The following is a 13,412-nucleotide window of genomic DNA, read 5'->3' as shown; positions in this document are numbered from 1 at the left end:
CATAAAACAGCTTGTCATTTAGAATACAATAAACATACAGTCTATAAAAAATCCTAAAATAAGTATACTGAGATCTGCTGATATTACAGCAATGAGGTATGTTAACTCTTCTGTTCATTGTGGACTTATAAAGTCTGTGTCTTTGTAATCCCCAAGGTAACATTCATAGTAATGTGGTTATTGTGTTTAAGATATGAATATGCAGATAAGCAGTTTTACTCCAAATATGAATCTCAGCCACATCAGACAAACAGATTCATTGTTTGGTTGCTTTAGCTGTTTGTCCTCCAGATAGTCACAGAAGGTAATTTGCTTCTTCCTCTAAAAGCTAATCTTCACTACAATGAGCTTAAAAGCAAAATCAGCCGATAGCCAAAGGATTTGAGGATAATACTGGTCTGATGGGGGGCTCCACAAAAACAAACACTCCTGAGTGTGAGACAAAGCAGCAGAATTCAGAGCAGCAACTAACAAGTCAGGAACTGAATAACTCTTCTAACAGGGCAACACATCATCAGCTACACATCAACTGCTTTAAGGCATGGTGATTTTGACAGATAATTTGGTAGTTTTAGGGCATGGGGGCTCATAAATAAACAAACATTTCCCTAGCATTTGGAATATGAGGACTGCCCTCTACCTGCAGGATGTTGCACTGCTGGATGGTGGTGTGCTGCAGTTGGCTGGCTTCTTGCTGCAGAGTCTGAGCTGTGCGGCAGATAGGCAGGCTGGCAACTACCTCCTCTGGTAGCCGGAGGGCGCTCTGACACTGCTGTACTGCTGCCACCTGCTGCTTGAAGCCCTCCATTTCCACCAAGAGACGCTTATAAAGGAAAGAAGAGTGGTTAGAGAGTGTGTCGGGTGTGTGACAAAGCAATGCTGTGCTGTTTGCTGATGTCATATTGCAACTGTCGGCATGCACTGTGTGTTTGTACTGTTATCTCTCTATGTTTACATTCTCAAGATAAACAAAGCATTTTAAATGTGTGTGTGTTCACCTGTCTCTGTGTGAGCTGCTCTCGGAGGCTGAGCCTGTTGAGATCTGGGGAGGCAAGTGTAATCTGGATCTGGTCTACAGCAGCATGGAGGATCTTCACCTCTGCCTCCAAACGCAACATGTCCTGAGGAGAGACAGACATAAACCAAATAAAAGGAAAGCACATATGGGACACTTACATACATACATACATACATGGGAGTAGGAGCAGCTATTATTGTATATATCTTATAAATATAATGTAACTTCTATAAACAAGTTGGTAAAATTAATTTAAAAAAAAAACTATTATTGCTGATATGGACCTGCTTTCTGTAATAACACCAGTATGCAATAGTGTTTTTCGGCTCAGTTGGAGTTACAAATAAAAAGTATGGTATCACTCTCACTCTCTCTCTTATTAAAGAAAGTGTTTTTCATGTGAAAGGAAATTGAATTATCCGTCGCTACAAATGAAGGTTGTGCTATGTCTACACTTTCAGACCAGAAAAAAACATATTCACAGGAGGAATTGCAAACACATTTCCAAACACATAATGTTATAAACAACAATCAGCGACAGTCTGTCATCTGGGTACCAGCTGTTTGGCAATCAGATTAACCTGACAGATTATTGCAGCAAAAACTAAAACATTCCATTATCATGGTGTAATACTTCATAAACGACCATAGGGGGCACTGTTGGGTTGTATCACAGGTGAATTTGACTCACTCCAAAGAGGATGAGCATTTCTTGTTGTGCACCAAAATGTTTGGATTAAAGAAATAAAATTAGCAACATTTCTTAATGAGGATAATTTGATTGTAGTGCCCTAAAACAATTAAGAGGTCAACTATTATTGATGTCTGATTCCTGTAAGGCTTGCCTGACAGTGAATGTCGTATACCTTGGCTGCATCCTGCAGACTCTGGAGCCGAGTCTTGGCACGTTGCTGTAGCTCTTCTGTGCGTCTGCTGAGGTGTTTTACCTGCTGGATCCACCCCTCCATCTGCAACACCTCCCCCAGCTGCCCCTCCCTCTCCCCCATGGCCTCCAAGTCTCCATGGAGACCCCGACACTCCCGCAGCAATGCCTGTCACCATAGGAACATAAATTACAAGTCAAAGAGAGGAGCCTTTTGTGTTGTGCAATTATACCAATTAAGGACAGAAAACACACTGTACGGTACATGATGTTTCACTGGGAATCAAACAAGTGTGTGAAGCTAATTAGCTATAAATTTGTGGGGTGTCTTCAGATTTAGTGGGTTAATGCAAGAATTTAACATAAAATGTATAAAAAGTTATCCCAATAATTTTCAGACATCTTAGTGCCATTCCTACTTCTGTGTTGGCTGTGTGAGTCATATGACTCACCTGGTGTGCTCGAATTTGCTCCTGCAGCTGGGACGCGGAGCCCCAGATGACTTTTCCGGTGACCAGTGTTTCTGCCTTTTCAGTCCAGGCCAAAATGAATGCCTTCATACCCTGATATTCCTCCACCTGTCTCTCTGCCTGCACACAAGAGAAAGACCAAGGAAGAAGAATTAATGCAGAAGAAATAAATGAAATACCACAAATTCTCAAACAGAATCACCTAATATTGGCCACAAAACTTTGACAATTACATTTATAAATACAAATGTGTTCATTCATGCAAGCAATATTAGAAATGTGTCTTTGTCTTGAGGGAGGTCGACATGACATGCTGAAGTGAATGTATATGTCACCTTCTTCAGCCTGTTGGCTCTGTCCTCGACCTGCTGCATGGTGTGACGCTGCACCTCTGTCAGTTTGGCCACAGCATCACCCAGCTGCTTACAGAGCAGAGGGTTCTGCTCCCCAAACTCCTGCACCGCTAATCCTAACTCTGCCAGAGAGCGACCACAGCATTCACACTCTTCACAAAGAGCCTGTAAGAGAGGAGAGCGGAGAGATTGGTAAGACAAAATAGGAGGAGAAAGGGGTCAAGAGGAGAAAGAACAAGAGGAGTTTAAGTGTTTGTTAAAGGTGAGCTTTGCTTGAAGACAGGAAAAAGGGGGTAACTGTCTTAAGGAAACAAAGTCTGCCTAGAAGCACCTCTAAAGCTCCCTAATTTAACCCGTCATATTTTGTTTGTTTAATTTGTACAAAAACAAAGTGTAAAGATGACACGTTGTGGTTTTAAAAGAGAGCAGTGATTAATTAGTGAGAGCTTCAGAGGTGCTGTAAGTCGGAATAGTTTTTTTTTTATAAAAAAAAGAAAAAAAGACATTATCCCTTCAACTTCACACAGTCTAGTTCTTGTGGGTCTAGAGATGGGCAAAGAAGTGACAGAAGAAAAAAAGTTGGGGTGACAAGAAGGAGAACAGGAGGGAAGGAGGCACAGACTCCCATCTGGGATACTCCTCTCAGAAGTGGGTCACTCTTGAAGGCAGAATTCAGTTCATGCCATTCCAACACTCACACACTCATTAACCTCAACATCTGCAAAATGGATAGGCAATTTAACAGAGGTTAATTGCTTGTTAATTAGTCAATCTGTCTGGTTGATTACTTTGGTCTCTTCTTTTGCCTCCTCCAGGTCAGCACCCTTGCCTTCCAATTTAAGAGTGATGGTCTTCAGCTTTGCCTGGATGTCCTGGAGTCTGAAGCTGAAGTCCTCTTTCACATCTCTGGTCTGCTGTACCTCCCTTTCTCTTGCCTGGACCTAAACGGATGGCAGAAACCCACACATTTCACTATACTGTCAAAAAGTAACAGGAATGGTTGAATGCTAAATAGTTTTGGATATTTCAGCATGCACTCTCTAGACACATTAAGAGCCCTGCAGCAGAGAGTCAGTTATAAACCAGACTGCAAAGTAGAACTCACAGAAAAACCTAAGAGTGCCAGCTTTAGCTTAAAAAAAAAAATTAGTACATGCAACAGTGTTTTTAAAACCTACTATTCACCAATATGACAGCCATAATTAGTTAATGAAACATCATCATTTAATAAAAACTGCAGCCAAGAGAGGTCACCTGGTCTTCGGCTGAGCCCAGAGCCAGAGCCACCTCAGCCAGCTGCATGCTGAGCTCAGAGGGCAGACCAGCCTGGAGGTCCTGGTACTTTGACTGCTGCAGCTCTGTCATGCGCTCCACACTCTGACGCCTGCTGATGACCTCACCGTGTGCAGTCTACAACACAAACATCACATGACAAACTGCGAATCACAGTCTTTTCTGTTGTCCTATGAAATTGTATTTATGTCCAAACATGCCAGAGTTCTGTTCCTAGTGGACAGGGGCATGTCGGTCTGAGTTTGGTGTACCTACCTCTAGCTCTTGCAGCAGTGAATCCAGGTCTGCAGTGGGACTCAGGAGTAAGCCACGAGTATCTTGGATCCAGCCTTTAACCAAGCCCAGCTCCTTTTCAACCTCCTCTCTCTCCCTCAACTCCTGGTGTACCTGAGCCCTGCTGGCTCGTACTCGCAAAACAAGGCTAGACATGACAGAGCAGTAAAAAGTAATTAAAAATGTTTAAATGTAAATGAGATTTGTATTTATGTAACTGAAATAAAGTACAAATAAAATTGATTGTCTTGCTTCTCACAAGAATATTTTTCAAAGTTAATCATAGTGCATGTTTGAATTGTTCTCTGATAAAATGTACTACTCAATAAGCTATTAATAAATTTTAGTTCATACAAAATCTTGTGGTTGAATTTGATTTTGGTTGGCTGAAGCAGCCACAGCACTGGGTCACTTACCTGTCATATTGCCCCTGCATGCTTCTGATCTCTTGTAGGCAAGGTGTTTCTTCATGTCCATTCTCTGTCTTTTTCTCCATGGCCTCATCCTCTTCTCCTCTAAGGCTGCGAGTGTGTTGCCCCAGCAGGGCCAGGATGGACTGCTCTCTCTCCACCTCCAGGCTGAAGGAGTCATGGTACTCCAGGAGGCTCTGGAGCGCCGCCCTGGTGGCAGCCTTCTCAACTGTGCTATCTGGGACTCGAATGTGGAGGTCTTGGGACACAGAGCGCACCTTCTCCATCTGAGGGAAGTTTATGTGCAAAGATTCAGGTTCAGTTGATCTTGCAGATTCAGGGCTGCTAGTTTACTAGTTGCTATTTTCTTTAATTTATAGCATAAAAATGAATCAGCTAAATTAGCTTCACTTGACTTTGTGAGAAAGTAATCTAAATCATATGCTACTCCCTGTGATAGTCAAACGCAGAAACAAGAGTCTAGAGATTCAAGATCAGAGAATGATGTAATGTACAGTTGAACAAAGGGGCCATAGAAAACCAGTGGACAACAGGAAATATAACACATACTATATAAGGAAGTGACAGCTGTTCCTTACAGTTTGACCTAATTTCCCTTTTAGGAGCACTGCTTTGTGGAAAAATGTGGGAGCTGATAGCTTTACACTTAAAATAGGTCGAAAGGCGAGGAAAAGCTTTATGACACAGTGTTTTGGCAGGAGGAAACAACTGGCCTGAAGCCTGGAGTTACTTCACAGCACACCAACTGTATTTGCTTGTTGCTGCATTTGACCTAAATCTGTAGGAGCAGGAAAATTGCCTTGACTTGTGTGTTTGTTGACTGTAAGTCTCATGTGACTATGAACAGATTCTGGTGGTTAGTTTTACACTGTACATATGTAATATTTAATGATAGAACAATAACATTACAATTATTAACAACATCACTAACGTTGGGAATATTTTACCCGATATAATATACCCAATAAAAAATACTTCTCATCAAAATATATTAATGTAAAACAATACGTGGCAAATTGAGGAACTCTTCTTTCATTTCCTCCATACAACATCTTATTAAATGGTAAAAAAACATAAAACTTGAAAAACGTATAGTTGGGAAAACCCTATAAAAGGGCTCTAAAATTAGTGGCAAATTAGGGATTTTCTAATAATAATAATGGTGCTTGTGCTTCAGTCCACCCGTTCCTGGAACATGTGAGCCTTGTTTGGTGAAGAAATATGAAAAAGCTCAGTTTTTCTGCATCACCTACAATGGCCAAAATATTTTACCCTCTATCACTTACGTCGGGTGAAAATCACCTGAACACATGCCTGCTGAAAAAAACAGTGTTTGGAACAGGGAAACACGCCTAGCTTCGATAATGTCAGTGAGCAGACTGAAGCTACTGAAGGACTCATGTGACTCAAACAGCACCAACACAATTGTGCGGGTAGATATCAAGCGTTGTGAGTGTTCCAGGGTTAAGCACAATCACCCTACATATGGTATGCACTTGAGCATGCAGAGCACACACTCACACAGGGACCCACGCACAGTATCACAAACAAATGTACAGAAGCTCCTGTTACCTTGTCAGTGAAGTTCCTCCACTCCCTTGCAGTGTCCTCCAGGGCCCTCTCCTGGGCTCGGGCCACGCTGCGCAGTCTGGTCCACCGTTGCCACAGTGATGACACAGAGTGGCTGGTGACAGCTTTGCTGGACTCAGAGATGATCTGCTCCAAATCTGTTGCATTCTCTTTCAAAGCAGTGAGAGGCAGCTCTAGCAGATCGATGTGCGCCACCAGAGACTACAGCCGGAAGATGACAACAGTCACATACAAGTCATTTCATAAATGCAGTCTTCTGAAACACTTATACTAAAGGAAACTAAAACTCTCCGCCAAAAGGAACAACTCTGCAGACACACAACTAAACAAGGCACGGACGTACAAACACTCAACTGTTTAAATATTAATGTGCATCTGTTGTCATGACAAGAAGAAATGTTGGAATTTAAATTAACAGCCACATGGTACAGAGCAAATGTAAGTTATACAATTTCTATAAACATCATACTATCTTTTTTTAAAGAATCTCTATTTTTATGAATGTAATAAAGTATCCCACCTTGTATCTCTGACACTTTTTTTCTGCCTGCTGGATACTGATAGCTTTAGCTGTACCGAACATGGCCATCTTGCCCTCTGCGTCATTCATCTGTTCAACAAGTGTCTCTTTCTCACGTTGAAAGGAGGTCCATAGAGCTGCACAACTGAGGAAATTACACATGTACAGGCTGCTGTTGAGGGGGATTTATTAAAATATGCATTGTGTGGGCATACCAGCCGTTTATACATATATTATTGTCTTTCAATTAACAGGAATACACACCTCTGCAGCACCTCTCTGTAAGCCTCCAGTTGCTGTTTGACTTCTGTGTTTCTCAGCAGCATTGCCTCAACTTTTTCTTTAAGTTCACCCATCGCTCCTGCTTCCATAAAATCCTCCAGCAAAGGATTCATAGTCTTCAGCTCCTCTAAACCAGCTGTGAAGTTATTTTCCTGGGCTGAAATGTCTTCCAGGTCATGCATACAATCTGTCTGGTTCTCAAGATCCACCCCCGAGCTGGCCCTCTGGAGCAAAGCTACAGTCGAGTCCAGACATTTCTGCATAGACTGCAGGGATAAGTGGTGCCTCTGGACCAGGGAGAGAGCTTGATCCACAGCCAGCTAGAATATGCAGAAGGTGATTTCATTAACCTCAGTCTTTGCTTCTTTCTACATGAATTTCTTCACACAAATGAGAAATGCATCATTACAATAAGCACGGTCCTGTAAGCAAAAAAAACATATATATTTAAGTACGTTATGTCCGTAGATGTGTAAAATGTCCCGTTCCAACACTTTTATTTCAACTTTTAGTTCTACCTGTAGTAAAACAGTTAAAGTGATTGTCACGTGGAAAATCTAATTTTGAAATTCATGTTTTTAAACAGTTTTCTCTCAAAATTTCAAATGTCAGAGTTCTCTTCAGTGGAGACTAGAGCGAGTAGTATTTACACTTTTTCTCTGCAAAACTTATTAGATGATTGATTAGAAAAGACTCTGCTGTGTCTTTTAACAGCTTTTACTTATTATTCATCTTAATAGAATCTCTTAAACTGTCTTTTAAATATTTCAGAGTTAAGCCTATTCATATTGATAGTATGGGAGAACAGGAGATGGAAGATAATATTCAGGAGGTTCAAGCCATGAATGATACATCAGATCCCTGATGAGTTCAGGGCATGGACTTGGCTGAGGCAGTAACTGATCAGATTTGTATCAATTAGAAAAATAAAGGGATAATTGTAATTTCTGAATAATATATACACCTACCTGTTTTTTGCTTATTCCTTGTTGAACTTCAGCTCCTAGCCTTGCCAGCTCCTGTAGTTTCTCTTCGATGTAGGCAGGAACAGGTTTTTTTCTACTACAATATCTTTGCTTTTCTCTGTTACCTAAGGCATCACCTATTCTAAATCTACTTTTCACTTCCTCTTCCAAAATCTTCAGTTTGTGCACTTCCTCGTATACCCTCTCAATTCTGACCTCTGAAAGAGTCAAAGGCTCTTCCAATTTGTTCTTGATAGTCCTCAGCCATTCCAACATTTTCTCAGTCTCTTTTGTGAAATCATCATTTTTTGTGACCTTCGTTTCACTTTCATCGACAAAACATTTTACTTCACACCGTAAAGACTGCAATGATTCAAGCTGCAGTGTAGTTTCCCGGAAGGCAGCGGGATGAAACTTCAGACTAAGGCCTTTAGTTTGTTGGTTACATTCTTCAACCTGAGAGCTCACACAATCCAAACTTTCAAGCAGCAAATAGAGACTTGTGATTTTTTCCATGGCACCTAGTTCTGTGTCCGATTTAAATCTAACCAGCTTTTCTTTCACAGACTTAAGCTCTGAGTCCAATTTGGTGGACACTCTGTTGTGTTCAACTATTAGTTTCAAGCAATCATCTAAGAGATTTATTTTGAGATCATTCATCCTTTTCAGTGTGTTGCGGAGACTGACCAGCTGCAGTGTCTCTTCAGCTCTGTATTGCTGTCCCCTACTGAGAAACCCCTCATTTTTGCCATGAAGTTCTCTGACAGCGGGGCTAATATGGAATAAACTTTCATTAATATTCCTGTATTCCTTACTTAGATAAAGGACAAGTTCCTCCTCTCTAATATTGATAGTCTGCTTCTCCAGATTGTCAAACTGCTCCTGAAGCTCCTCCAGTGCATTACGAGTGATATCAAAGAAAGTGCTGAACTCTTTTCGCTCTAAGATTATTTGTTGGACTCTGTCTTTTTTCTCTTTGGCTAGAGCTAGGATGGCATTGTACTGCTGAGGCAGAGCATTGAGCCTCTCATCTAGGTAGCAATGATCAATCTCGTTCAGAGTAGGGAGGATCTCCTGGCCTATTCTTTGGACGATTAGGAGAAGGTTCTCGTACTCTGAAGCTTGTTCTAGGACATTCTGAAAGTTAGACAGTTGTGTTTGCAACTCCGAGCTTTCATCAATGTTGCTTAAATTGATTTCAGGGAAGGTGATAGAATCTGCTCGTCTCAACCAGTGGCAAGTCTTATCCAGGTCAACCTGGAAGTACTTCCTGGAAGTCAAAGCTTTTTCTAAGTCTGTGAGACGCTGCGTGGTCCTCTGGAGGGCGGTTTCAAACACTGCCTGCAGCTTCTCAAGTCTTGCCAGGGTTTCTGCTCTCTCTTTGTCAGTGGCATCTCTTTCTAGCTCTCGGCCTTGCACCCAGAGAGACGCCAGCTCTCTCTGGTATGCTCGTAATCCACTCTGGACAACCCGACATGCAGCTCCCTGTTTGACTAGGTCCTCAGGGAGAAGCGCTATGTGGTCATCTATCAAAGCCCTCCTCTCCTGTTGCTGTACCCAAGACAGTGCTCTCCCCAGGCCTTGAAGGAACTGCGTCCTCTCAGTGAAGGCCTAGAGTGGAAAAATACAACTTTTAATTATTTACAAAGACCAAATTTTTCTGGCAACACCAAGTCTAATCTGTAAAATAAATGAGTATGTTTCTTGGACCACATGATTTCTTTCTTGTTCTCATCAGACTATCAGATAAGAGGAAAGTTAGGTCCTTAAGGACATAATTAAAATTTTGCTTGCATTCAATACAAAAATCCAGCTGTTTACCTTACTGAGGTACTTCCTCCTTTGGGCCACCCGAGCCCCCAGAGCCTCCACCTCAGTCTGGGCTTGTTCAACGAGCTCCTGTAGAAATCTCTTCTCACTGAGCCCCAGTCTGGAAGCCACAGCCTGGGCCTCGCTCACTGCCTGACCCAGCAGCTGCTGACGAGCCTCCAGTTCTACGCACACACTCAGGTGGTCGAACAGGAAACTCTGGGCCAGATCGGGGGGTGGACTGGTTTTCAGCGCAGAGGTAAAAGCAGGCCGCTGCTCCTCCACCCACTCTCGCGCATCCCTCAGCTGGGTTTCAACCCGGGCAAGGTCCTCTAGTGTCTGTGCAGAGTCCTGGATCTTTTGTTGAATCAGGGTTTCAAGCTGAACCCAGCGATGCTCCAGATGACCAACCTAGTGAAAGGCAGAACATTGTATATAACTGCGCCCAAAATTTATATTAGGCACAATCACAAGTTTCCATCTGAAGAAGAAGCTGAAAAACTATGAGGATGGAGCTCCACCTGTTGCTTGACCAGCTCCTTGTCTAGCAGGCTAAGTCGAGGTAGGATTGCTTGTCTCTGGTCTCTGAGGTCTTCTAGAGTTGCTCTCTGCTCCTCTAGGTCACTGGAGAGCTTCCTCAGAGCCTCTAGATGCTCACTTGTACTCTCTGTGTCAGCCCTAGATACGCACAGAAATGGGGATGAGGGACATCAGGTCCATACAGTGGCACAGTAGTAATGATATACAGTAATTACGTATACTTATCTCTTACATCTTAAGTGTATATACAGTATAGTAACTACTGTTGTCAAATAAATACATCCACTGTATGAAATAAATATACAAGAATGCCGCCACAGAAAAGTTTGATACCTGGCAAGGTAGTCCCATTCCCTCGATACTTGGTGGAAGAGTTCCTCTACAGCAACAACAATCTCCTGGTACTCCCCACTTCGCTGCATGTCCTCCCCTCTCTGAGACTCAAGTTCTTCTGCCCGCTGGCCCAGATCCATCCAGCTTCTCCTCAGTCTCCTTATCTCCTCCAAGGCAGGAGAGACCTGTCCATCTGTCAGCCTACTAACGACTTCATGCAAATGAGTTACCTCAGACTGTTTCTCCTTAATCTGCTGCAGGAATTCCTGTAGGTAAGATAATGGATTTTCAGTCAAACTGAACTTGAGTATGAGTTTAATTACTTTATGGCCAAGAATTCTGCCCTGACAATGACATATACACATTTACATATTGTTGTTGTAGAATTTATAAAACTAGAATTACTGCCTTTGCAAACCAGTCAAGTTGCAGATCCATGTCTGTCCAGATGTACATAATAAAATAATATATGCAGGGAAGACTTTGAAGGAATTTATAAAAAGTTATAAAAAGGTGAATGCTTCCCACACAGGACTCCTCGATGGGACAGATAAGCGTTTTTTGTTTTTATGATGTCCTAGTGAAGTTGACTTTTTAATACAAAATATTGTCGCTTCATCATTTTATCCTATTAGACATTTGTGTGAAATGTGATAATTATTAGCATAGAAATTCTTGCGTTATAGCCCAAAAAGTGTTTTGTGAAGTCACAGTGACATTGGCCTTTAAACAGCAATTTGTAATCAGTTCATCTGTGAGTCCAAGTGGACTTCTGTATCAAATTTGAAGAAGAACCCACAAGGGGTCTCTGACATGTACGGAACAGATAAACAACTCAAAAACATAATGCCTACGGCCACAGCTGTCGCCAGCGCAGAGGCATAACAAAATCATTGATCACCAGCATACAAACCAAACAGACCTGTGCCTTGTCTAGCTGGTTCTGTGCAATTTTGGGCTCCAGTTCTGCAGGTCTCCTTATGAGATTCTGAATTTGCTGCTCTGTGTCTCTCAGCTGGACTTCCAGATCTGCCTTCTGCTCCTCAATGTCCCTCCAGCTGTCTGCTACCTCTTCACAAAGCAGCATGCGTTCCTCAATCTAGACACATAAACACAATGGAATAAATTAATGATCAAATACATACATCTGACAAAATGTCAGACAATGTATCCAGTTTTTAGTTTAAAGGGTTGAAAAAGCTAACTGACCTGCAGTTTGACCTGCTGGATAGCTCCTGCAGTCCCCCTGACCCTCAGCTCGGACAGGTCACATGTTGAGCACACAAGCTGGAGGTAAGTGCCGGCCTGTTCCTGGTGAGCCCGCTCCTGCTTCACCTGCCAAAAAAGAGCCTATGGTTTTATTATCCTTTCAAGACAATCCTCAAAACTAGATGTACTTTGCCCACGTTTCATCCCCCATCCAAAAACATGCAATCAAGCAAACTGTCTGTGAGATTGCTACATGAAAGAATGCTATTAACTCAGTGATTTTACAATAAGGGATGCTTAGTAGCTTACTCACCTGTTGTAGCGCCTCGTCCAGGCTGAGAGGAGGATGTGCAGGAGGCTCTGGTTCCTCTGAGACAGAAGTCAACCAGGTCTGGCACTGCAACAGTGTGTCTTGGAGACTCACATGTCTCTGTAACTCATGGTCCAGACTCTGATACACCTATAAGACAAGGACAGACATATTTCAGTGCTATACGTCCAGTTTGAACACACACTTCCATATAGTAAAACCCTTTAAGAAATCAAGCCAAAACTAGAAATTGGAGGGACGACCAAATGTTTTCTAAAAAAAGAAAAACACACACATGCAATAACACGAGAAACACAAGAACTTTTTGTAAATGCTATATGTAAGGACTGCTAGACTGCATACCTTTGAAGCCAGCATAGCATGACTGGACACATTAAATGATAAAACTTGAGCGAGTAGGCAGTTCTTCAGTGTTGTATTTGACAGGTGTTGAATGTGGAGGCGTCCATGCACTCCAGGGAAGAGCGAAACAGCAAGGTCTGATTGACAATGTTAATATGAGAGCCCGAAAGAGGGAAAAGGGGGGGCATGCATTGGCAAACCGCCAAGTGTATTTGGCAAACGCTAGAAGGTTGGCATGGTGGCAAGTGGCAGGCAGGATATTAGAGCTGTGTTGTGCTGGGACACATTTGGCAGCCGTCGTAACACTGGAGGCGCAGTTGTAGAGAAGCCAGCAGTGTAGTGGTAAAGTGTGGCTGGATCACACAATGCCAGATTGGATGTGCAAGTGCTGGTGGAGGTGGTGTCTTGGGACGTGAGCTATGATGACAGAATTGAGGATGCCAAAATGACAGAGTGGGCCAGGATTAGAGGACTTGCCAGATCTACTGAATAGTGGTGTGTGACCATATTTGGCTCAGCCATGAAAAAGTGGAGTTGACAGGGGATATTCAGAGATTAATATGGAGAGATTGAGTTAGTGATTTTGGCTGGTGGGGTCTGTCTGAGTATGGCTGCTGTTGGGCTCCGCTTTGGCAGCCTTAATTGGTCGTGCCCTCTACACTGGCAGTGAAGGGCTGTCTTCAGAGATGGGTTTAAGTGTCAGAATGGGTTAGGATTAAGTGGATGCCAAGGCTGTTGGAATATTAATAGCACTGTGCATGCATGTGTGG

General features: G+C 42.6%; 1 protein-coding gene across 1 annotated transcript in view; it reads right to left on the bottom strand.

Annotated features, from left to right (window-relative positions):
- The window catches only part of syne1a (spectrin repeat containing, nuclear envelope 1a), a gene marked incomplete at its 5' end in the record, with an annotated part of 121,139 nt that overhangs the window by 41,741 nt on the left and 65,986 nt on the right, over positions 1–13,412 (bottom strand). Inside the window, 19 exons of the mRNA XM_083934031.1 lie at positions 641–823; positions 999–1,121; positions 1,885–2,070; positions 2,354–2,491; positions 2,707–2,889; positions 3,513–3,665; positions 3,979–4,134; positions 4,273–4,438; positions 4,707–4,987; positions 6,294–6,512; positions 6,832–6,976; positions 7,096–7,433; positions 8,082–9,689; positions 9,900–10,298; positions 10,409–10,565; positions 10,761–11,026; positions 11,683–11,859; positions 11,970–12,095; positions 12,283–12,429. Of these exons, the coding sequence (XP_083790157.1) occupies positions 641–823; positions 999–1,121; positions 1,885–2,070; positions 2,354–2,491; positions 2,707–2,889; positions 3,513–3,665; positions 3,979–4,134; positions 4,273–4,438; positions 4,707–4,987; positions 6,294–6,512; positions 6,832–6,976; positions 7,096–7,433; positions 8,082–9,689; positions 9,900–10,298; positions 10,409–10,565; positions 10,761–11,026; positions 11,683–11,859; positions 11,970–12,095; positions 12,283–12,429 (5,151 nt within the window). The remainder of the gene's footprint in view (positions 1–640; positions 824–998; positions 1,122–1,884; positions 2,071–2,353; positions 2,492–2,706; positions 2,890–3,512; positions 3,666–3,978; positions 4,135–4,272; positions 4,439–4,706; positions 4,988–6,293; positions 6,513–6,831; positions 6,977–7,095; positions 7,434–8,081; positions 9,690–9,899; positions 10,299–10,408; positions 10,566–10,760; positions 11,027–11,682; positions 11,860–11,969; positions 12,096–12,282; positions 12,430–13,412) is intronic.

The sequence above is a fragment of the Echiichthys vipera genome (genome assembly GCF_963691815.1).
Source record: "Echiichthys vipera genome assembly, chromosome: 19".
In the NCBI taxonomy this organism is placed as follows: Eukaryota; Metazoa; Chordata; class Actinopteri; order Perciformes; family Trachinidae; genus Echiichthys; species Echiichthys vipera.
Note: the sequence above shows the minus strand (reverse complement) of the source record. Positions and strands in the feature narration are given on the sequence as shown.